General features: G+C 27.7%; 1 protein-coding gene across 2 annotated transcripts in view; it reads right to left on the bottom strand.

Moving 5' to 3' along the window:
* Window positions 1-26,336, bottom strand: part of LOC145259887 (uncharacterized) — a 575,878-nt gene that overhangs the window by 31,354 nt on the left and 518,188 nt on the right. For both annotated transcript variants that reach the window (XM_080117779.1, XM_080117787.1), the window contains 45 exons: window positions 25,763-25,936; window positions 25,015-25,188; window positions 24,554-24,628; window positions 23,704-23,889; window positions 22,989-23,162; window positions 22,420-22,593; window positions 21,711-21,884; window positions 21,315-21,389; window positions 20,787-20,972; window positions 20,376-20,549; window positions 19,783-19,956; window positions 19,099-19,272; window positions 18,648-18,722; window positions 18,093-18,278; window positions 17,604-17,777; window positions 16,734-16,907; window positions 16,043-16,216; window positions 15,594-15,668; window positions 14,898-15,083; window positions 14,436-14,609; window positions 13,788-13,961; window positions 13,038-13,211; window positions 12,523-12,600; window positions 11,857-12,042; window positions 11,424-11,597; window positions 10,849-11,022; window positions 10,104-10,277; window positions 9,624-9,698; window positions 9,064-9,249; window positions 8,620-8,793; window positions 8,009-8,182; window positions 7,316-7,489; window positions 6,848-6,922; window positions 6,279-6,464; window positions 5,658-5,831; window positions 5,089-5,262; window positions 4,449-4,622; window positions 3,939-4,013; window positions 3,389-3,574; window positions 2,954-3,127; window positions 2,415-2,588; window positions 1,773-1,946; window positions 1,329-1,403; window positions 746-931; window positions 305-478 (listed from right to left, as the gene is read on the bottom strand). In XM_080117779.1, the coding sequence (XP_079973905.1) occupies window positions 305-478; window positions 746-931; window positions 1,329-1,403; window positions 1,773-1,946; window positions 2,415-2,588; window positions 2,954-3,127; window positions 3,389-3,574; window positions 3,939-4,013; window positions 4,449-4,622; window positions 5,089-5,262; window positions 5,658-5,831; window positions 6,279-6,464; window positions 6,848-6,922; window positions 7,316-7,489; window positions 8,009-8,182; window positions 8,620-8,793; window positions 9,064-9,249; window positions 9,624-9,698; window positions 10,104-10,277; window positions 10,849-11,022; window positions 11,424-11,597; window positions 11,857-12,042; window positions 12,523-12,600; window positions 13,038-13,211; window positions 13,788-13,961; window positions 14,436-14,609; window positions 14,898-15,083; window positions 15,594-15,668; window positions 16,043-16,216; window positions 16,734-16,907; window positions 17,604-17,777; window positions 18,093-18,278; window positions 18,648-18,722; window positions 19,099-19,272; window positions 19,783-19,956; window positions 20,376-20,549; window positions 20,787-20,972; window positions 21,315-21,389; window positions 21,711-21,884; window positions 22,420-22,593; window positions 22,989-23,162; window positions 23,704-23,889; window positions 24,554-24,628; window positions 25,015-25,188; window positions 25,763-25,936 (7,050 nt within the window). The remainder of the gene's footprint in view (window positions 1-304; window positions 479-745; window positions 932-1,328; window positions 1,404-1,772; window positions 1,947-2,414; window positions 2,589-2,953; window positions 3,128-3,388; window positions 3,575-3,938; window positions 4,014-4,448; window positions 4,623-5,088; window positions 5,263-5,657; window positions 5,832-6,278; window positions 6,465-6,847; window positions 6,923-7,315; window positions 7,490-8,008; window positions 8,183-8,619; window positions 8,794-9,063; window positions 9,250-9,623; window positions 9,699-10,103; window positions 10,278-10,848; window positions 11,023-11,423; window positions 11,598-11,856; window positions 12,043-12,522; window positions 12,601-13,037; window positions 13,212-13,787; window positions 13,962-14,435; window positions 14,610-14,897; window positions 15,084-15,593; window positions 15,669-16,042; window positions 16,217-16,733; window positions 16,908-17,603; window positions 17,778-18,092; window positions 18,279-18,647; window positions 18,723-19,098; window positions 19,273-19,782; window positions 19,957-20,375; window positions 20,550-20,786; window positions 20,973-21,314; window positions 21,390-21,710; window positions 21,885-22,419; window positions 22,594-22,988; window positions 23,163-23,703; window positions 23,890-24,553; window positions 24,629-25,014; window positions 25,189-25,762; window positions 25,937-26,336) is intronic.

A 26,336-nucleotide genomic window follows, 5' to 3' on the forward strand; every position in this document is an offset into this window, starting at 1 on the left:
ATACGATATGTTATTAATATAAATATTACATAATAAATTGGATTATTTATTCTTAAAGCATAGTAACTACTTTTAATTACGACAGAAAATTAAATATTATATTTACACATGAAAAAAATATTAGTGCATATTGCACATTTTATATAAATCGTTACATTACATGATATCAATAAATAAATTTATCTTCCAAGGACAAAGTATCTACGAATTTACTCAGTTCATAAAATGCTATTAACGAATAAATAATAAAATGAAATAGATATAAAAATAAAACTATATGTTATTATAATATCGCATTTCTAACCTCCTTTTCCGCCTTCTAATTTAAAGAGGACTTGTCTAGCTTCTTGGATATCGGCATCGAGACCAGGAAAACCGGCAGATACACTTCCCTTAATGGTTGCGTCTAGAGCCTTTTTGTCATTTGATTTGAATGCCGCCCTCAGTCGTTCGCGCAGACCCTCCAATGAAAACCCGCCTGGGAATCGAAAGTTAATGCATATTCAAAGAATTTATATATTTTTAACGTATATGTGTAAAATGTTTAATATGGAATAAATTTAAGCAGACAACAGTAATGAATAAAGAAATTAATATTAAAGTTTAATATTTACAGAAATATGTTCATGATACTATAATATAATTTAGAATATCAATCCAATTATGTAAAATAATGACGTAGCAGGTAAATTACTAAGTAAAAATGTAATAGTTTAAGAATCAATTGTTTAAAATGATTTCTAACCTCCAAATCCGCCTCCAAGTTCTTTGAGTGCAAGTCTCGCATCCCGGAGATCATATGACAGTTCTGGATATTGGGCTTCTTCAGCAATCGAAATAAGTTTTTCTAATTTTGGTTTGTCTTTGTTCTTTATGGCTAACTGCAGTTGGGCGCGCAGTTTCTCTGGTGTCAGGTCATCAAGAGAAAGATCTACATAAAACCACATGTAACATTGTCTTAGCTCAAATTCTGTATCTATCGCACGTATAACTTAAAATTGTAAACATATTTTGGACATCATATATTTACGAAATATATAATATAAATGGAAGGAAAATATTAACCATCATTGTTTTTTATTTATTATGGATTATTTTAAATGTATTTAGAAAAATAATATTTTCATTTGAATAATTTGAGGATTATATTTAAAATGAGTCATCTTTAATGTATTAACTATTATACAAATTATTTCGTTGATAAAAGTTAAATAAATTAGTATAAGGTATTATTATTATTATATACTGAATTGGACGTTTGTAGCTTTGATTTAAACAGAACATCAGGTAAAGTATGTAATTTTCTTAAATAAATTAAAAAATCGAACCTGCATCTCCATGTTTCTTACTGAACAAACTAAACTTGGGAGCTTTGAAATGGAAACCTGGGAACGACCATGATCCTGATAATAAAAATTATAAATAATTCAACAAGGTTATAAAAACCAAATATTTGGTTTATATAGATGTTGTCTTTTAATAAAACTAGCTAAAATATAATGATGTATATTTTTATAATAATGTCGAGGTGTAGAAGAGTTTTAACAAGTGTTATTTTGTGTTTTATTGAAAGTAATAATGCAATAAATAAGTTCGATAAATGTGGTAAATTTGCGCTCACTTTTCAATTAAAAAATATAATATTAATACCGCAACAGTAAAGTTTAATTATACATATATTTTAATCATATTTAAACAACAAAAAACGACTGATGTAGAAGTTATAACGTTTTTTTATTTGCTAATAATCACGGAATAAGAATTGAACAAACCTCCGTCAGTATCATCAAGAGACTCTAGATGTATTCTGGCCGCTTTAATATCGGGTATAAGTTCCGGGTATCCAGAACTAACACATTGAGCTATCACTTTATCAAGAAGGTGTGGATCATTTTTCTTCATAGCGCCATCTAGTTTCAAGCGGAGTTCATCTACACTGAGTTTTCCTGGCAAACGAAACGATTACTTACGATATTATTTCTATTCTAGTAAAATGATGGATAAAGTGGGAAATTAAATTATAAAGTTTTACGTAGATATTTAAAATTATCATTTAATCAATTTATTAAATTTTCATTTGAGTAAATCTGATACGTTCGACGAAGAGATTAATAAGTTTGTTTTTTTTTGTTAAGCCTATATGCACCAATTTCATCCAGATATTGTGCCAAAACGATATATTTTAAATCGGGATTTTATCAATTAATCACTAATTGTATTTTTGGATATAATGCATTATTATAACATAATGATATATGAATGTTTCCACATATTTCTTGTGTGCCATATTAAAAAAATATTAAACTATATGAAAATTTCTAATTCAATATAAACAATACCCATTACTGGTTAACTCAATTAACAGAAAGGGATCGATAATGATTTGGACAACAAATGGTATCTAATGAACAAACCTCCACGTCCAAAGCCCAATCCGTCCAGTGTGTTTCTGGCGTTATGGAGGTCGAGAGAAAGTTCTGGAAAACCAGCTTCCTCACATTCGATGATGGCATTCTCTAAGTCAACTTTGTTCTTACTCTTGATTGCTGCTTTTAGTTGTGCCCGAAGTGCGTCTGGAGATTTCAATTCTGATGAACATAATAATTTATACAATACTATATTTATTTTCATCCAAAATTCATATCAATGCATGAAATTATTTTACTTTTGTCGATGGAATTAGTTTTCATTTAAAATATATTAAATATTTTTATAATCTATTAATTATATACACATTTGTAAATTTATATATAAACATGCAATAATGTCTATAATACATTTTATTTGATTAAGCTTATAAAATTATAACACAAATTAAATTTATTTTCCAGAGGAATTCGTTTCAATGTTTAATCATTTTAAAATGTTGCTTGCGAATTTATCACATGAGAAAAATTAATTCAAAATTTAGAAAATTATTTAATAAATGTTATAGTAAAGCCTAAGTGCTAACCTCCTTTTCCGCCTTCTAATTTAAAGAGGGCTTGTCTAGCTTCTTGGATGTCAGCATCGAGACCAGGGAATCCGGCAGATACACTTCCCTTAATAGTTGCATCTAGAGCCTTTTTGTCGTTTGATTTGAAAGCGGCCTTCAGTCGTTCGCGCAGACCTTCCAGTGTAAAACCGCCTGGGAATCGAGAGTTAATGCGTATTCAGCTGATTTACACATTATTGAATGTGGACGTATGGAGATATCATATATTATAGAATTCAATAAATTAAAATAATGAAGTTAGAATTCAATTTGTTTTGATATTACATAACAAGGTTGATGATAATATATTAAACTTTACATCAAACAAATTATGTCAACTTACTGTGCGCAATTTTAAGTACTTGATTAAATTGTAATAGTGAAAAAAATGATTTATTTCAAGTATTATCTAACCTCCAAATCCGCCTCCAAGTTCTTTGAGGGCAAGTCTCGCATCCCGGAGATCATATGACAGCTCTGGATATTGGGCTTCTTCGGCAATCGAAATTAATTTTTCTAATTTTGGTTTGTCTTTGTTCTTTATGGCTAACTGCAGTTGTGCACGCAGTTTCTCTGGTGTCAGGTCATCAAGAGAAAGATCTACATAAAATCATAATTGTAACATTGTTTGAGTACATATCTGTTTTTTTATATTAGAAATATTATAAAGCTCATATAGAGATTTAAATCATTATGACAATGATAGAAAATATTTTGTTATTTGTTAGTTGATTCTCTGCTGACTTAGAGACATGGCGCCTATGATCTTAGTCATTAAATAATTTCATAATTTCATTATTAATACTAAAACATTATTATTACATTTACTGGTAAATTATTTCGTTGTTAAAAGGAAATATAGTATATATTATATTGAAAAAAATATATTTGATTTTATGCTTTAGTGTTAACTCGAAGGCAGTTTATTACATTTTGTGTTCAAAGAAAAATAGAGTATTCGCACCTGCATCTCCATGTTTCTTACTGAACAAACTGAACTTTGGAGCCTTGAAATGCAAACGTGGGAATGACCATGATCCTGATAATCAAAGGTATTAAAATTTTAAACATGTAATAAAAGGGAGTTTCCGTTTAAATCAGTGTTCTCTTTTAATAAAACTAAAAACTATATACATATATATATATTTATATATATGTATATATGTATATACATATGTATATATATAATGATAATGAATAACTATAACTGATTACGAATTACTTTCATGAATATGCTACTACGTTCGACCAATAAAAAATTCATATATATATAATTTTAAAAATTTCACTTCCCAATTACAAATGTTCTTTTAATTATATTGCGACAATGCAGTTTAAATTTTACGTGTATTTTAATAAAGTTTATAAAAATATAATAACCTTTAATTATAATCAATCTATGAATGAATTAAAAACGGTAAATTTGCAATGTTTTTGTAACTGCAAATAATCAGGAAATAAGAATTAAACAAACCTTCGTCAGAATCTTCCAGAGAATCCAAATGGATTCTAGCCGCTTTGATATCAGGTATAAGTTCCGGGTATCCGGAACTGACACATTGGGCAATCACCTTATCAAGAAAGTGTGGATCATTTTTCTTCATGGCGCCGTCTAATTTGAGGCGAAGTTGATCTACACTGAGTTTTCCTGACAAACGAAATGATCAATGACAAGTATTGTTTCTATATTCTATTAAGATAAACTATATAACATAAATATAAAACATAACGTAAATCTATATTTTTTTATTTGAACAATGATATAATTGTATTTATAATAAATATAAATCGTTCGAACAAATATAGTTGTTATCTATTGCTATTAATCTTATAATTCATTATATTGTTTATATTTAATAATTTTATATTGCCGTTTGTTTGAAAAATAAATATTTATTTATTTGTACGTAATTAAACGCCGTTATATTTTGATGGATGATGCATTGCTATAATACATGGATATATTATAATGAAAGGGTTTTACATTTGTTAAAATTTTTACATAAGTCATATTCACAGAAATTTGATAGGAGAGTCACTATGTAATAGTTTACTGAGAGGACTCGAATTAAGTCAGTAGGAAAGAGAAAATAAATAATACACAATAAACTAACCTCCACGTCCAAAGCCTAATCCGTCCAGTGTGTTTCTGGCGTTATGGAGGTCGAGAGAAAGTTCCGGAAAACCAGCTTCCTCACATTCAATGATGGCATTTTCTAAATCAACTTTGTTCTTACTTTTGATTGCTGCCTTCAGTTTGGCTCGAAGTGCGTCTGGAGATTTCAATTCTGATGAACGTAATAGTTAGTATGAAATTATATTTCTTTTCATAAAAATATATTGAATATGTCTTAATAATTTAACTTTTGTTTATGAAAAATATTTTCAATAAAATTTGTTATAAAATTTAGATGTTGATAATGAATGGATATATTTATGCCTAAAACAAATTAAACATACTTATTATTACATCAAATTTGCATATGTTTGTATATGTATATATGGACTATATTAGTGCCTATTACACTCTTTATATTGATGCAACTATTAAATTTCAAAAATAATTAATTTTATTTTCGACGAATGAGTCTATTAAAAAAATTATAATTTTTATCGGATGAAAGATAATAAATTACATATTTATGTTATTGAATAAGTATTATATTTAAACTTCAGTTCTAACCTCCTTTTCCGCCTTCCAATTTAAAGAGGGCTTGTCTGGCATCTTGAATGTCAGCATCGAGACCCGGGAAGCCGGCAGATACACTTCCTTTAATTGTTGCATCGAGAGCCTTTTTGTCATTTGATTTGAAAGCAGCCCTCAGACGTTCGCGCAGGCCTTCCAGTGTAAAACCGCCTGAGAATCGAAAACCAACTGGTATTAAGACGATTTATATATTATTAAATGTACAATACTTTAATATAGAAAGAATTTAAATAGATGAACCTAGAAAATAATATGTCCAAATGTTTAGAAAAATAAGTCTATGATATTATATTTAGTTTGGGATATCAGTCGTTCTCGCGGGTTTTCTAGTGTAAAATATCTTAAGATTCAAAATTCAATGCGTATTCAGATGATATAAATATTAGTAAATAGATATATATTAAGTTTTTATATAAAGAAATTAACCGAGAATATAAAGTTAGGAATTGATATATTCTTATATTTTAAAGAAATATGTTCATGAGTGTATATTTTAATTTACAATATCAAAAAAATGTTGTCAAATGATTGTCTGCAATTTAATATACTTAGTTACATTGTCATAATTGACGAATTAATTATATGGTATATTCTAACCTCCAAATCCGCCTCCCAGTTCTTTGAGGGCAAATCTGGCATCTCGGAGATCATAGGATAGTTCTGGATATTGGGCTCTTTCGGCAAGCTCAATAAGTTTTTCTAATTTGGGTCTGTCTTTGTTCTTTATGGCTAACTGCAGTTGTGCGCGCAGTTTCTCTGGTGTCAGGTCATCAAGAGAAAGATCTACAGAAAATCATTTAACATTGCCTTAGTACATGTTCTTGATTAATTGCAATAATATGAAAAAATTAGAAACAATGTTTAATGGAATTATATATATATACTTTATATCATATATGTAAATTGTAAATATCATGACATATGTCATGTTTTTAAATAATTTCGTATTTATTTTGAGATATATCTCTATTGGTATTATTAACTTAAATATTTCATTTATAATGTGTAGTTGTTTATACAATACGGTAAAATTGTTAATCAAATTACATTGTTGATTAAAGAATATAAATCATCAAAGATATGAAAATATATTTGATTTGTTTAATTAGTGGACAGTGAATACAATTAGCACATCTTTTAAAGAAAAATAAGTTAAGTATTCGAACCTGCATCTCCATGTTTCTTACTGAATAAACTGAACTTAGGAGCCTTGAAATTCAAACGTGGGAACGACCATGATCCTGAATCAAAGTTATAATTATTTTAATTGTAATAAAACACGCATTTTTTAAAATCGATGTTGTGTTTAAAAGAATTTACTAAAAATAATGGATAGGTTAATGACAATGTCTACCTGAAATTTATTAAGACCCATTTTTACCAATGCGATTTCTATACTTGATTAATAAGTAAATATAAGATATAATAAAAACAGAAAATTATATCACACTTCTTCATTACAAATGTTGTTGAGTAATATTTGCGATAATAAAATAATAATGAGATGAGCGTATGTATATTTTATGTAAATATAATAAATTGTAATTATATTAAAACGGTCGACTTAAAAACGATTAATTAATTTTCAACATTTTTATAACAGTTAATAATCACGAAATAAGAATTAGACAAACCTTCATCACTGTCTTCCAGAGAATCCAGATGGATTCTGGCCGCTTTAATATCGGGTAAAAGTTCTGGATATCCAGAACTGACACATTGTGCTATTACTTTATCAAGAAGGTGTGGATCGTTCTTTTTCATAGCACCATCTAATTTGAGGCGAAGTTGATCAACACTCAGCTTTCCTGATAAACAAAACGGCGAGTAACTGATATATTATTTATACCCCGAAGGATTAAATATACAACAGATTGGGACAGACAAAATTATTATTATTCTGAAACTGTGGACTTCTTACCCAAGAAATTTATTAAAGTTTTACTCGAGTAAATGTAATGTGTTTGACGAGACATAATTATTTTTAATTACTGTTAAACTATTATGCATTATATACATTAAAATCATCATAATATTATTATAAATGACATAATTATATATTTTCATTTAATTAAATGCGTTTATTTTATTTTCATGTTATACTTTAATGCGTTTATTTTATTTTCATGTTATACTTTAATGTAATTAAATAGGATAGGATATATTCAGCATTTTGTTTTTGAGACAATATTTTATAAAGTTAAATTATTAATTTATTAATTATTTTATTAATAAATTTATACGTGCAACACTCCTTTATTTTATACTGAGTTAATGCTAATTGGGAGATAACGATAAAGATAATAAATGACGTCTAATTAACTAACCTCCACGTCCAAAGCCTAATCCTTCCAATGTGCTTCTTGCGTGATGCAGATCGAAAGAAAGTTCCGGAAAACCGGCTTCCTCACATGCAATGATGGCATTCTCTAAGTCAACTTTGTTCTTACTTTTGATTGCTGCCTTCAGTTGGGCTCGAAGTGCGTCTGGAGATTTCAATTCTGACGAATGTAATAATTGTACGAAATTATATTTATTTTCATTGAAAAATTAAATATATTTTCATTAATTCTATTTATTTATAAAATATATGTTCCATAAATAGAATGTTACATTAAATAAATATAAGTAAAAATAACTCGGTTTATTAATGCTAAATGAATAGTAAATGTAGTTTTTTAAAACTGTAATTGTATACATATTTACACACAATATAAATATATATTTTTAAAACTGTAATTGTATGCATATTTACACACAATATAATACATTATAATACACAAATTAGAAACTTTTACCCCCCCCCACACACAAACAACAAACGTCATTTATAAATTGAATAATTTCAAAATATCATTGACACAATTCTAACGAGATAGATAATAAAATAATATTTATTTGTTATTAAATTAGTGTTATTTTAAAGAACAATTCTAACCTCCTTTTCCGCCTTCTAATTTAAAGAGGGCTTGTCTGGCTTCTTGGATGTCGGCATCGATACCTGGAAAGCCGGCAGATACACTTCCTTTAATAGTTGCATCGAGAGCTTTTTTGTCATTTGATTTGAAGGCAGCCTTCAGTCGATCGCGTAGGCCTTCTAGTGTAAAACCGCCTGGGAATCGAAAGTTAATGCGTATACAGATGTTTTGCATATTGATTCAGATTAATATATATTAATATATCAAAGATGTAATATATTATAAAATTACTTGGATGAATAACGAAAGTAAGAATTTATTATTTTTTAATAATAAAAACTATATTGATGATCATATATTGAAATTTACGATATCAAACAGATTACTTGAAATTACTGTGTACCATTTAAAGTACTTGATGAAATTTTAATAGTTAGAAGATAAATTATATGGTATGTTCTAACCTCCAAATCCGCCTCCCAATTCTTTGAGGGCAAGTCTGGCATCCCGGAGATCATATGACAGTTCTGGATATTGCGCTTGTTCGGCAAGCTCAATAAGTTTTTCTAATTTGGGTCTGTCTTTGTTCTTTATGGCTAACTGCAGTTGAGCACGCAGTTTCTCTGGTGTCAAGTCATCAAGAGAAAGATCTATATAAAATCATATATGCAAGATTGTCTTAGTTCATATCTCTGATATATTTCACTCATATATTTATTAAAAAACAATGTTTAATTCTATTATACTTATAAATAAAGTATCCAATTTAAACTGAATAAAACACAGAATGCTTATTTTATTTAATCATACATTATTTCATTTAGAAATATAGCTCTTTTCATTTGACTAATGTTAAGAGCTTTTTTGAAAAATTACATTTTGATAGAATATTAATAAATTTTGATCAAACATATTTGGTAACAGATTAATCCTGATAGATATCCTGAGAATCTTTCAAGTTATATAAGTATTATTTTAAAACAATTGAGACTATTTTAAAAGAAAATAAATAAAATATTCGAACCTGCATCTCCATGTTTCTTACTGAACAAACTGAACTTAGGAGCTTTGAAATGGAAACTTGGGAACGACCATGATCCTGATATGCAAAATTATAAATATTTCAGATATGTTTTGAAAATAACTTTTATATTTAAAATCGGTGTTGTATTTTAATTACACTAAGTAAAATAATATATTACATATATTAATGAAAACAGCTTACTGTTGTTTACTAGAACAGAATCTTATGGACATCCAGTTTTTTGTGTTTAAAATGCAATTATTATGTACAGATCTTTGAAAGACTTAGTAAAACCATTATATTTTATTATTAATAAATGTTATTTAAATCGCATTTGCGACAGTAAATATATAATGCGTACACGTGTTACGGTATATTTTACAGGATACATTTTAAATATATTCAAATCTTTATTCGAATTGAAATGATTGTTAAAGTATCTATAACTTAATATAATCACTAAAAATGCACAAGACTAACCTTCATCACTATCTTCCAGAGAATCCAGATGGATTCTAGCCGCTTTGATATCAGGTATAAGTTCCGGGTACCCAGAACTGACACATTGAGCTATCACTTTATCAAGAAGGTGGGGGTCATTTTTCTTTATAGCGCCGTCTAGTTTCAGACGAAGTTGATCTACAGTCAGTTTTCCTGATGGACAAAACGATTAATAACTATATTATTACCTCTATTCCAGCAAGATGTAACAGAATGTGAAAACGTAATGAAAAAACAGATTGTGAAAATGTAAGAATAAAAAGGGATTTCTTTTTATTTATGAGCTAAATAAATGTTTTTAATATCAAAATCATATTAAGCCCTATATTTTTATACGATAGATAATTACATTTTAAAGAATAATTTGGAAGGAATTCACATGACAATAAAAAAAAATCCGATCTAAAGATTTGATCTGAGTAAATGTCATGCATTCGAACAGACACATTAATTAGTTAAATTTATATGCATTCTACGCAAACAATAATTTCTTAAATATGCATATAATTGGACTTCATTAATCACGACTGCTGTGTTTTAATGTATTATCATTGCAATTATTTAATGATAAATAATATGGTATATTTTTGACGTATTTTTTGTACAATATCTTAGAAATATACGTAATATTTACAATTAAAAATTAGACATAAGAAACACTCAGTAGGTTATTTGACAGAAAAGGATAACGATAGAAAGAAAGAATATTATCTGATGAACTAACCTCCACGTCCGAATCCCAATCCATCTAATGTGTTTCTGGCATTGTGGAGATCAAGAGAAAGTTCCGGAAAACCGGCTTCCTCACATTCAATGATTGCATTTTCCAGTTCGATCTTGTTTTTACTTTTAATCGCTGCTCTCAGTTGGGCCCGAAGTGCCTCAGGAGATTTTAATTCTGATAAACGTAAAATTTATACGAATGTTACTTATTTTCGTCGACAAGTGGAGTCTAATGATTTATATTTTATGTACGAAGCATATTTACTATAATATTTTAAGAGAAATTGTATATTAGATAATGTATTTAACTTTTCGTTCATTAAAACATATTAATATAATTATAAATATGACAATGAGATTCTACAACCTTATGTGATATATTAAGTTATTATTGCTCTCTTTGTAGTCATACACATGTTAAATTCTACCAAAAACTAAAATTTATTTTTCATATAAAATCAAATTTACAAATGTAATCTCTTTTTTCATATCAATACTAAATTTACTATCTGAAATATTAGTAAAATAGATGAAAAAATAATAAATGCTGTGTCATTATAAAAAACTAGTTCTAACCTCCTGTTCCGCCTTCCAATTTAAAGAGGGCTTGTCTGGCTTCTTGGATGTCGGCATCAATACCAGGAAAACCGGCAGATACACTCCCTTTAATAGTTGCATCTAGAGCTTTTTTGTCATTTGATTTGAACGCGGCTCTCAGTCTTTCGCGCAGACCTTCCAGAGTAAAACCACCTGAGAACCGAAAATTGATTTGTACTGAGACGATTAACATTTAAATATTAAATGTATACTTATGATTTTTTATATCAAAAGAAACTAAGAAAGAGAAAGTAATGAAGTTAGAAACGAAATTATTCTATTTACAGAAATGTGTTCATTGTACTGGATTTTAATTAACGATATCAATTGAATTATGTAAAATGATTTCGCAGCATTTTAAGAACTTGATTAACATCAATGGCTAAAGAATAAATTATGTTTTATTTCTAACCTCCAAATCCGCCTCCAAGTTCTTTGAGTGCAAGTCTGGCATCCCGGAGATCATATGACAGCTCTGGATATCGGGCTTCTTCGGCAATTTCAATTAATTTTTCTAATTTTGGTCTGTCTTTGTTCTTTATGGCTAACTGCAGTTGTGCACGCAGTTTCTCTGGTGTCAGGTCATCAAGAGAAAGATCTACATAAAATTATGTAACATTGTCTGAGTGCATATTCCTAATGATTCGAACTCATACTTGTATTTGAAACAATGAAAAGGTTTATATTAATGTCCTAATGTTTACACAAATTTTATTAGTTAGAAAAATACCAGTTCTTTATTTTCGTTAGCATGGATTCCCTATAAAACTTAAAAGAAAATTGATGATAAGCAAATAAAAACTTATGCTTTTCTAAGTTTTTGCCATTTTTTGTAATAACATTTGCAAAATCCTTCAGTTCATGTCAAGTAATATAAGTTTTGTAATTTAATAAATATTATGCTTAATGTAATCGCATTAAATGAATTATTAATAAGAAATTATTCAAATGGTTATATTTTTGTTGAGTTAGAAGAAGGATTCTTATAAGTATTCTAGAATCAAATTAAATATTATGCTGGTAGAATTTTTATAAATTCTTAGGATATAATAAAAAAAAATGTATAAAAATTTCGAACCTGCGTCTCCATGTTTCTTACTGAACAAACTGAACTTCGGAGCTTTGAAATGGAAACTTGGGAACGACCATGATCCTGCTGATTAAAGGTTTTGATATTTTATGATACGATGAAGTATAATCACCACGCTTTACACAGTTTTTTTTTAATATATTAAAGCAAACTAATATGACGTTCTCACTCCTAGTAAATATGCTAATCACACCATGGTTCAATCCTTTAATGCATATTAAAACTGATATTTCAAATATTCTTCTGAATTAGTCTTTATAATCCCGACTGAGAATATAAAATATTATTTTAAATATTCGATGAAACTTTTAATTCATCAGTTCAATCTTTAAAATTTATTGCGTATACAATCTGCAAATAATGATGACTAGATTTAATTAAAATATGTTATATTGTAATTATATTGAAATCAATCACACAATTAAGAATAATTGATGTAATAAAGACGTAATTCGCTACATATTGAAGCTTAAAAATAATCACTAAAGATAAATGAGACAAACCTCCGTCGGTATCATCAAGAGAATCCAGGTGGATTCTGGCTGCTTTGATATCGGGTATAAGTTCCGGATATCCAGAACTGACACATTGAGCAATCACTTTATCAAGCAGGTGTGGATCATTTTTCTTCATAGCGCCATCTAGTTTCAAGCGGAGTTGATCTACACTAAGTTTTCCTGATAAATGAAATGAAACGACGCATAACGATAATGTTCCGTACGATTCCGTAAGATGAAACAGAACACATTTTGAAAATATAAATAATAAGAACCAATGTTTTTATACGACAATGGAAAAAATTGCTTTGTATATTAAGGACTACTGAACTGTGAAGAAGTATTATCTGATCTAATTAAGTTTTAAAACATACGACGATTATGATTACTTATTCTATTAAATGTAATATGTGTGAAGGAATTATAATATATTTATTGATGATATGTTTATTATTGATATATATTGATATTATTGATAATATGTTTATTAATGTTAATCATGTATATAATATTTATCAGATTCATACTGGTATTATATTAAAATGACATGCAAGTAGTTACTCACAACAGTTATATTTTCTCACATGACAATACGTAAGACTGACGTATTTTTACGTGTTTCTTTCGTACTATATAGTTACAAGTTGAATGGTTATTTACAATCAATATAAGTACAGGAAAAAAGGTCTCGAATTGTTTAAGCAGCTAACAGAAAAGACAAAGATAGTGAGAATATATAACTTCTATTACACTAACCTCCACGTCCAAAACCCAATCCGTCCAGTGTGTTTCTGGCGTTATGGAGATCGAGAGAAAGTTCCGGAAAACCGGCTTCCTCACATTCAATGATAGCATTCTCTAAGTCAATTTTGTTTTTACTTTTGATTGCTGCCTTCAGTTGGGCTCGAAGTGCATCTGGAGATTTCAGTTCTGATGAATGTAACAATTCATACGATATTAGACTCAGTTTGCAATAAGAAATGTAATATTTTTCTAGTAATTTCTATAAAAAATCAATAAAACCTAATTTCCCATAAAAACTAATTTTTCCATTAATATTAGAAATAAAAATAAGTAAATATATTAAATACATTATATATGAATTACCGCAACAGATTTATACGTGAATATTGATTTATATCTGGATATATATATATATATATATATATATATATATATATATATATATATATATATATGCATATTTTTGTCTTTTCATTAGGTTTCATATTTTGAGAACCATGTTAAATTTACAAAATAAAAACAGGTTTATTTTCATAAGTAAATATAACTTGAAATTTGAAGAGGGTGTAAATAATAACGCCAGGAAAATATGCATAAAAAAGAAAAAATAGTTACTTTAAGATTATTCAGTTTTTAATTCTATGAAATATAAATTCTAACCTCCTTTTCCGCCTTCTAATTTAAAGAGGGCTTGTCTGGCATCTTGAATGTCGGCATCCAGACCCGGGAAGCCGGCAGATACACTTCCTTTAATTGTTGCATCGAGAGCCTTTTTGTCATTTGATTTGAAAGCGGCCCTCAGTCGTTCGCGCAGACCTTCCAGTGTGAAACCGCCTAAGAATCGAAAGTCAATTTGTATTCAGGAGAAATATATACGTCATGATATTAAATGAATTATGTAAAATTAATTTATGAAATTACACATTATTATTATTATTATTATTATTATTATTATTATTATTATTATTATTATTATTATTATTCTGGTATGTTTACAGAAATATATCCATATTGAAATAGTTTCATTTACAATATAAAATAGAATGCAATGAATGTATTTGTACTATTAAAATAAGTAGATTAAATCATTATAAAAAAATAAATTCTTTTGTATTTTCTAACCTCCAAATCCGCCTCCCAGTTCTTTGAGGGCAAGTCTGGCATCTCGAAGATCATACGACAGTTCTGGATATTGAGCTTGTTCAGCAAGCTCAATAAGTTTTTCTAGTTTTGGTTTGTCTTTGTTTTTTATGGCTAACTGCAGCTGTGCACGTAGTTTCTCCGGTGTCAAATCATCGAGAGAAAGATCTACATAAAATTATGTATGAAACATTGTCTGAGTAAATATCTTTAATTCGGTGCATATTTGAAAATTAGCAAACATTCATAATGCAATATATATATATATATATATATATATATATCAAGTTAAAAGTTTCAATTAGGGCCAATTCATGAATTAAAACGAGGTTATTAAGAGTGATTAATATAAAAGAGAAAAATTATTATATCTTCATTTATACAATATTCGTCGATATAAATAAAATTATATAATGAAATGAAGTACCTTATAACTTTGGGAAAATTTAATGAAATATATAATACGAATAGTAGAAATGTATTAAATGTTTTTTTATATTCATGTGCTTATTTTTTTATTTTGAGAAATAATAATTTGTTTTGTTCAGATTAAACATATCACTTATTCTTAAAAACTTTAATGAAACTAATTCAGTGAATTATTATAAATCTTATGGTTGTAGAATTTAAGTATTTTTTTTTTACTTTTTGGAAAAAAAAAGAAAATTAATATCTAACCTGCATCTCCATGTTTCTTACTGAACAAACTGAACTTAGGAGCTTTGAAATGCAAACGTGGGAATGACCATGATCCTGATAATCAAATGTATTAATATTTTAAAATGTAACAAAAGAAAATTTTATGGTTAAAATATATTTACGTTTATTAATATAAACTAAAACAAAATGTGGCAAATATTATTGTATATAGATATATTAGTTACTACAAAATTGTATAAATATATTATCTGTTTGTATCTTACGAGCAATTGTCATAAAATATGATTTGAGAAAAATCAAGGAAATTAGAAATCATTTATCAATTAAAACATTTAAATACGTCAAGGTTACAATAAATGTTATCAAAATTTCATTATAATTATATTAAAAGAATGACCTAAATAACAAATTATAAATTGAGACTGTTTAGTATTGCGTAAGTAATCGGGAAAGTACATCAAACAAACCTCCATCGCTATCTTCCAGAGAATCCAGATGGATTCTGGCTGCTTTGATATCTGGTATAAGTTCCGGGTATCCAGAACTGACACATTGGGCAATCACTTTATCAAGAAGGTGTGGATCATTTTTCTTCATGGCGCCATCTAGTTTCAAGCGGAGTTCATCTACACTGAATTTTCCTAACAAACGAAACGATTAATAACGATAATATTTACTCTATTTCCGTAACAGAAAAAGAAATTAGATTGTGAAAATGAGATTGTATTAATCGATAGGGAAAGAATTGATTAAACATAAGAATCACGAAATATATGGAATTATCATTAAAGTTAAATTTTAATGTATAATAATTTCATAATGATTTATATTATTACGAACGATGTATTGAAACCAGTGTGATAAGTACTTTATCTGTCTTAATCTAAATCATCTTCCTCAAATTCATACTGTTATTGTGTTAAAATGAAACTTATATATACTTGTATGTATTTGATGAAATCTATACTATTTTCTCGTATTACCGTAATATAAAAAGATAACTTATTATAGGGTTATCCCATTTGTATAATATCAAAACTTAAATTGTTATAAACAGGGTCTATGTATACAAATGAAAATGCTCACGAAATAGTAAAATGAATTGATGGAAACAAAGTAAAATAGGCATAGAGATTGTATAATCTCCAGTAAACTAACCTCCACGTCCAAAGCCCAGTCCATCAAGTGTGTTTCTGGCGTGATGAAGATCGAGAGAAAGTTCCGGATAGCCAGCCTCCTCACATTCGATAATAACATTCTCTAAGTCAACTTTGTTCCTACTTTTGATTGCTGCCCTCAGTTGGGCTCGAAGTGCGTCTGGAGTTTTCAATTCTGACAAACGTAACAATTTTTATGAAATTATATTAATTGACGTCGACACTGCTAGTTATTTTAATTTAATCGATTAAATGTAATTCTAATAATACATTTTAACTTATTAAATGTCACGGGAATTTATATGCATATGAACGTATTTTCTATCTATATTATTAGTTGTAAGACATTTTGTTAATTTTTATCGGAAAACTAAATCGAATTCATTTTTAAATTAATTAATAGTATTATGTATAATATATAATTAATAACAACACAATTTAAGAGAGGGCATGTTGATTTGTGAGTAAAGGAAATATATAATACATATAAAAATATAAAATATATTTATTACGTCTACAATTTCATGCATATTTAAAATTGAAATGTAGAAAAGATATTAGTACTATTTAAGCTCATTTCGTTGATTGATATATATATATATATATATATATATATATATATATACATATATATATATACACACACATATATATATATATATATATATATATATATATATATATATATATATATATATATATATATATATATATTGGATGTTCACAAAGATAATATTTCATGTCATGGACAAATCATATTTTCAAGTTATTATGTCTTTAAATAACAATAGTAAATTTACCATACATAAAATAAATGAATTAAATATTTAAAATGTATCTAATTAATCTTATAATAAGCGTTAGGTCTAACCTCCTGTTCCGCCTTCTAATTTAAAGAGGGCTTGTCTTGCATCTTGAATGTCGGCATCCAGACCCGGGAAGCCGGCAGATACACTTCCTTTAATTGTTGCATCGAGAGCCTTTTTGTCATTTGATTTGAAAGCAGCCCTCAGACGTTCGCGCAGGCCTTCCAGTGTAAAACCGCCTGAGAATCGAAAGTCAATTATATTCAGAAGATTTGAATATTAGGAAAAATAAATACGTCAATTTTCTAATAAATAATGAATTACGTTCAAACAATTTATGGAAGCGAAAAATATTTTCTTGTATCCTAATAAATAATGAACTACACATGGAAAACTTATAATACGAAATTATTTTTTTTTAATATTCACACAAATATTTTTATGAAAATACATTTTAATTTACGTGATCAAATGAAGTATCACAATTATTGCGTATCTTTTATGCACTTAGTCAAAATTTAATAATTTGATATTAAAACGTATTGTATATTAACCTCCAAATCCGCCTCCCAGGTCTTTGAGGGCAAGTCTGGCATCCCGGAGATCATACGAGAGTTCAGGATATTGGGCTTCTTCGGCAATCGCAATGAGTTTTTCTAGTTTTGGTTTGTCTTTGTTCTTTATGGCTAACTGCAGCTGTGCACGCAGTTTCTCTGGTGTTAGGTCATCAAGAGAAAGATCTACATAAAATCATATACGCAACATTAAGTAAATTATGTGTTGTTATATATTTTGATATTAAGAAAGTATGCTTAATATTATTATATGCATTATCTAATAAGTTCCAGTTAAATCCAATGAAATATCCAATATGAATATCAGACGTATAGTAAATGATACTTTGCAATGAAGTGCTGATTTATTACTTATTTGAGTAAACATTAAATATAAGATTCAATTTATTGTAATAATCGGTTATATCAATAACTAATTAAATGTTCACAGGTAAAAATTGATTCTCATAAATACTCATTGCGTGTGTTATTATTATCATCAGAATTATATTAAAATGCTGCTTGTTTTTTAAAAGAAAATTCAAATATTCGCACCTGCATCTCCATGTGTTTTACTGAACAAACTGAACTTAGGAGCTTTGAAATGGAAACGTGGGAACGACCATGATCCTGATAATCAAAAGTATTAATATTTCAATGATAAAATAAATGCAATCGCCTAGTAAGAAAAATAATCTTTTATAAATATTGTTAAATATTTTTATTCATTTTAAATATTTAATATAAATATGTTTTCTTTTTTTATTTTAATGCTCAATTATTATAATATATGAATTGTGAATAAATTAAGTAAATTATAACTCAGTTATTAATTACAAGAGTTACATTCATCGCACGTACTTAGGCAAAGTTTGATATGTATAATTTTTCATATATTTAATCAAAATGTATTAATTATTATTGTTTAAAAACTGAAGTAAAAATAATATTTATTACGTTATAAGAGTATAACTTAATATAATCACTGAAAATGTATGAAACTAACCTTCGTCACTATCTTCCAAAGAATCCAGATGGATTCTGGCCGCCTTAATATCGGGTATGAGTTCCGGGTATCCAGAACTGACACATTGAGCTATCACTTTATCAAGAAGGTGTGGATCATTTTTCTTCATAGCGCCGTCTAGTTTCAAGCGGAGTTGATCTACACTGAGTTTTCCTGATAAACAAAACGACGAACACCGATAATGTTACTTCTATTCCAGTACGATGAAAGATGAACTGAGAGTGAAAACGTTAGTATGAAGAAGTAGTGTTTTTAATAAAGAAGATTGTTTAATCATAATTAAATATAAAGAATTATTATGATGAGATAGTATAACGCCTTGCACTTTAATACTTTAATAATGATCGATTTCAATAACAGTAATGGTTTCATATCTATACAATATTATGTCAATTTTCTTCAAATGTACATTATATCTATTAAATAAAACCTGTTATCATTTCAAATTACGCTGACATGTTCTTGTACGTAGGTGATAAGAGATATACATTTTTCGCGTACAAAGTATTTAAATTATATGATAATATAACGTGCTGTTTATTATGTGCATATTTATAATATCATTAATACTAAACTTGTATAAGAATAAACTCACAAACAGTTAAATCAGTGTATAGCAGAGAAATATAGACATAAAGAATGTATAACTCCCAATCAACTAACCTCCACGTCCAAAGCCCAGACCATCAAGTGTGTTTCTGGCGTGATGCAGATCAAGAGAAAGTTCCGGATAGCCGGCTTCCTCACATTCAATGATGATATTCTCTAAGTCAACTTTGTTCTTACTTTTGATTGCTGCCTTCAGTTTAGCTCGAAGTGCTTCTGGAGTCTTCAATTCTGATAAACGCAATAGTGTGTACGAAATTATATTATTTTATTATAAGATAAATTTAAATTACAGAAACTAATTAATATCATGATCAATATAACTTAATTTCCCGAAAAGATTAATATGAAAGATTAAATTATAGTATGAATTAATTATTTATGACTAGGAATATATGCATCATATTTATTGCCGGGGTGATTTGAAACATATTTTCAGTTTATAAACGAACATATTTGTTGTTCTTTTGGGTGTCTTTGCAGTCACATATGGTTAAAGTTTTACGAAGATCAAATCTATTTAAATAGATTATAACTCTAAAGTTATTTTAATAGAGTTTCAAAACATCTAAATTTATCATTTATACAATTAATGAATGAGATATTTAAACGTTATTCAATATATGTTATAGTAAAATCTCGCTTCTAACCTCCTTTTCCACCTTCTAACTTAAAGAGGGCTTGTCTGGCTTCTTGGATGTCGGCATCGATACCGGGAATGCCGGCAGATACACTTCCTTTAATTGTTGCATCGAGAGCCTTTTTGTCATTTGATTTGAAAGCGGCCCTCAGTCGTTCGCGCAGACCTTCCAGTGTGAAACTTCCTGATAATCGAAAGTCAATTTATATTTAGAAAAAAATATGTACATGTAAATGTTTAATAAATTATGCAAGAAGATTATATGAAATGACAAATTCTTATTTTCTTTTATGTACAGACATATATTTATATTAATTAATTTTAATAAAGGATATGAAATGGAATATGATACATTCATTTGTACTATGAAAATTATTACATTAAATCATTATAAAGAATAAATCCGTTTAAATTTTCTAACCTCCAAATCCGCCTCCCAATTCTTTGAGAGCAAGCCTGGCATCCCGGAGATCGTATGACAGTTCTGGATATTGAGCTTGTTCAGCAATCTCAATCAATTTTTCTAATTTTGGTCTGTCTTTGTTCTTTATGGCTAACTGCAGTTGTGCACGCAGTTTCTCTGGTGTCAGGTCATCAAGAGAAAGATCTACATAAAATCATGTAACATTTTCTTAGTGAATAGTGTTTATTTTTCTCATGTATTCTCAGACAAAATTTTAATAACATTTATATATTATTAAATGAATGAATTTATATGATTAACTTTTCATGGATGTCTTACTTAAGTAGAATAACATGTGAATAAAATAATAATTTTCTTGAAATTTTATAAGATTTTAGATACCATTAAAATGTTAATTTTCTAAGGAAAAACAATTATTAAGCAATTTAATTGTTCTGTTTATTGATAAAATAGATAATCATTAAAATTATTTTAAATGTTTAAGTATTAGAATTCTTTAAAAGAAAATAAATAAAAGTGTCAAACCATCATCTCCGTGTTTTTTACTGAACAAACTGAACTTGGGAGCTTTGAAATGCAAACGTGGGAATGACCATGATCCTGATAACCAAAATGACCAATATTTTAGGCGTATATTAACAGACACTCTATATATCTTTATTTCTTACATTTCTTTAATTACAAAATATTACATTTAGATCAAGGTACAATTATCACTAAATTTTGTTTTAAAAAGTTAATTTAACTCAATTATCAATAAAAAATACTTTATTCATAGTACTTATAAAGCGCACGATTAATGTATTCATAAATTTTATCAAAGTATATCAAATTATGATTATGAAAATATAATCAAGTTAAAAAATAGTATGTCAGATCGTTTTAAGTGTGGTGCTATCTCTGAAAATATATTAGACAAACCTCCGTCGGGATCTTCCAGAGAATCCAGATGGATTCTGGCTGCTTTGATATCGGGTATAAGTTCCGGATATCCAGAGCTGACACATTGAGCAATCACTTTATCCAGCAGGTGTGGATCATTTTTCTTAATAGCACCGTCTAGTTTCAAGCGGAGTTGATCTACACTGAGTTTTCCTGATAAACAAAACGATCAATAACTATAGTATTACTTCTATTCCCATAAAAAATATATAAGAGATTTAGTAAATATAAAAGTAGAAAGAAAACATAAACACTTTTGTTAGACAAGGGAAATTATTGTCCATAAATATATTTAATAATCATAACTGATAATTAAGTTCAAAAAAGAATATAAACATTATGGTAACTTATTCTATTGACAGTGATGCGTTCAACAAATTTACTAATGATTTTTATTGATGGCGGATCTTATGAAAATTATATTCATTAAATTAATCCTTTTACTGTTTTAGAATAAAACTTTCATAGACGTATACTTTATTAATCAAGGCTATATTCCATCATATAAAGTATGAAGATACTGTTATGAGATGACGTAGATTTTGGTATGTCCTTTCTGTAGAAAATATTTAACAGTAAAAGCCTTACGTACAATTAATATTTTCTGAGGAAACCCAACGAATTTTATAATGAGGTAATAAAAGACAAGATATAAACATAGAGAATTTATAGCTTCTAATACACTAACCTCCACGACCAAAGCCCAGTCCATCCAGTGTGTTCCTGGCATTATGTAAATCAAGAGAGAGTTCTGGATAGCCGGCTTCCTCACATTCAATGATGATATTCTCTAAGTCAACTTTGTTCTTACTTTTGATCGCTGCCTTCAGTTTAGCTCGAAGTGCTTCTGGAGTCTTCAATTCTGATGAACGTAATAATTTGTATGAAATTATATTTTTGTACGGAAATATTTCAATTAATGTTACTAGTTATTTTACAAGTTATTTCAAAGACAGAATACTGACTAAATAATATTATTAATGTTGATAACATTATTGGTATCTATATTACTGCATCAATTTTATACATACTTATATATCAATATATAACATATAATAGTTCTTATTTGTTTGTTATATGTATTTTTAATATTTTCGATTTTAACAAAATAAAATTTAATTTATGGAAAGATACAAGCTTATATTTAAATTTGTATTTCAATACCATTAGTATTGTTATATAGAAAAAATAATTGAATTTATCATTTAATTAAAAGATGTTTTTCAATTTTTCTTATGTAAAAATACCAGTTCTAACCTCCTTTTCCGCCTTCTAATTTAAAGAGAGCTTGTCTGGCTTCTTGGATGTCAGCATCGATACCAGGAAAACCGGCAGATACACTTCCTTTAATGGTTGCATCGAGAGCTTTTTTGTCATTTGATTTGAACGCCGCCTTCAGTCGTTCACGCAAGCCATCAAGTGTGAAACTACCTGATAATCGAAAGTCAATTGGTACGCATAAGGTTTGGCTCAAATATTTAATAAAAACAAAAAGTATCTGCTTCAGTTAGAATTAATATTTTATGCTTTAACTTCCTGATAATTTAGTATCAATTTGTACACATGAGGTTTATTTCAAATATAAAAATGAGTTTTAAGTTTGAATTAATATTATATTACTAAAAATCTTGATTTTATTGAACATATTACACGTTTTCATAATAAAGTTATGTAATACTTCATACAAATTTCAGTTTTGTACCATTAACACTTGCATTTTATAGTTACAGATTTTCTGTAGAATAACGTTTTCTAACCTTTGAATTCGTCTCTCAATCTTTTGAGAGTTATAATTAGCTTTATCTATATCATTGTTGTAATATATAAGAAATTAAACAAACAAAATTACATTAGTTAGAAAATGTAAGATAGTTATTTAATATTCATGATGTGGTATGAATAATCTCTTTTTATCGTGTACAATTTAAAATACTTGCTACATTATAACAAGGAATTTTTAATATTTTCTAACCTCCAAATCCGCCTCCAAGTTCTTTAAGTGCAATTCTGGCATCCCGGAGATCATACGATAGTTCTGGATATTGGGCTTCTTCGGCAATCGCAATAAGTTTTTCTAATTTTGGTTTGTCTTTGTTCTTTATGGCTAACTGCAGTTGTGCACGCAGTTTTTCTGGTGTCAGGTCATCAAGAGAAAGATCTATATAAAACCACATGTGAAACAATGTCTTAGACGATTTCACACTTGTATTATGTTTATTATATTAAAAATTATACCATATTTATTATTAAATAAATGATTAAAAAATGTTTTTAAATGTTCAGCAGTAAACAATATATACTATTTGTTATTACTCCTACTATATTAAAATCAATAAATAACTTTGTTGATGGTTACCGGATTAAGAATTTTATTTCAATTTAATATCGTTTTGTCATTAAATAAGTTAAATGTTTAAAGAAAATAGCTTTTCGTAAATATTCAAAAAGTACATTACCTATCATGCTATTAGAATTGTTCCAAATTGATAATTGTGTTAAATATATTATCATTAATTCGTTAAACTCATAAACCCTACAAAACAAGTCACCTTTTAATGAAAGGAAGATGTTAAACGTTATATGTTATTTAATAATTGTTTTTTTTATTTATTTGAAGACATACCTGAGTTATTTATATTTATTAACATGAAAAATCAATTTTATTTAAAATGAAAAACTTTTAATGCAATAACAATCAATTATTAATTGAATCTCCTTCGGTGAGAAAATAAACGAAATATATTAATATAAAAACATCTAGAATTTGTTAAAAACAATTAAGTCTGCTTGTTTGTTTTTTTTAATAAATAAAAGATTCGAACCTGCATCTCCATGTTTCTTACTGAACAAACTGAACTTAGGACTCTTCCAATGGAAACGTGGGAGCGACCATGATCCTAGTAACCAAAGTTATTAACAATTAAAGTGTGCAACAAAATATACCTGCATTGGTTTAAATGATGATTCTTTTTAATATCAAAATCAGTGTTTTTATATCATTACACATTACTGTTGTGTTTAAATATTATTTGTATATGTCCTTAAAGTTAAATTATCATGAAATATTATTTGGGAAAACTCGTATAAATTACCGATCAGTTATCAATTATGACAGTTAAGATTACCATATTTTTGATATAATGTGTAAAGACGTTTCAGTAAGTCCTTTAAATATATATGAATCCTACATAATACGAAATAAAAAAACTAATAAAAAATTATGTAAAAAAGTCGAAACGTGTTTACAACTGAAAGTAATAACGCGAAAATGCATTAGACAAACCTCCGTCAGGATCGTCCAGAGAATCAAGATGTATTCTGGCCGCTTTGATATCGGGTATAAGTTCCGGGTATCCAGAACTGACACATTGAGCTATCACTTTATCAAGCAGGTGTGGATCATTTTTCTTTATAGCGCCATCTAGTTTTAAGCGGAGTTCATCTACACTGAGTTTTCCTGATAAACGAAACGATCAATAACAATGATATTTCTCTATTACCGGAAGATTGTTATAATGAGAATAAGTACATGAAAAAGAGGTTTTAAATCGATATATGAATAGCAAAATTAAGAAGTGCGTATATTTGTAGAATAAGTTCTAGACAAACAATAACTATACAAGAATATTAAGAAAATATAAAAATCAGAAACGGAAAATTTTAATTCATGAAAAACATTATTCATAAGATTTATGGAAGTCGGTTTCAATGAATGTAATCGTTCAAACGCATAGATTAATAATATTTTGTGGACTTAATATTATATATAGTACATACACATGTAAACTAAAATATTTTTTATATAATTCAGTTGTAATGACAACTATTTCGTTTCATGCAAGAAACAGTAAAGGACGTAATGATATAACATAGTTTTCGTATTTTGATTTAATTTAGGATTTTGCAGAATAAAGTAATGTTTACACGTACATTGGGAAATTGGATAGAATAGATATTTTCAAACGATTAACCTACTTTATTGAAAGTGGCAAATATAGATAAAATGAATGAATTATATTCAATAAACTAACCTCCACGTCCAAAGCCCAGTCCATCAAGTGTGTTTCTGGCGTGATGAAGATCGAGAGAAAGTTCCGGATAACCAGCTTCCTCACATTCGATGATGAGATTCTCTAAGTCAACTTTGTTCCTACTTTTGATTGCTGCCCTCAGTTGGGCTCGAAGGTCATCTGGAGTTTTCAGTTCTAATAAACGTAATAATTTTTACGTAATTATATTCATTGTCATCGAAACTTTTCATTTATTTTTTAATTATTCCAATTGTATATTTTAAATATAATTCCAATAATAAAATTCCTTGTAGTAAACGTAAATGGATTTCTCATGCATATAAACTTATTTTATATATGTATTACTATTTATATGAACATATATTTGTACCTATAATTTATCCACGGATATGCTTTGTTTAATATTTTAGATTTTAACCAAGATAAAACTTATTTTATATGAAAATTTTATTTACAATACATTCAGCATTTAATTATCATTGGCGCCGTAGTTAAAATTATATAAAATTATAAGTCAAATCAATAGCTCCAATTTTTGGAAGTTATTCAATTTTTTAAAAGAAAAATATATTTT

This window comes from Euprymna scolopes, chromosome 3, assembly GCF_053919585.1.
Source record: "Euprymna scolopes isolate OS-2025 chromosome 3, ASM5391958v1, whole genome shotgun sequence".
In the NCBI taxonomy this organism is placed as follows: domain Eukaryota; kingdom Metazoa; phylum Mollusca; class Cephalopoda; order Sepiida; family Sepiolidae; genus Euprymna; species Euprymna scolopes.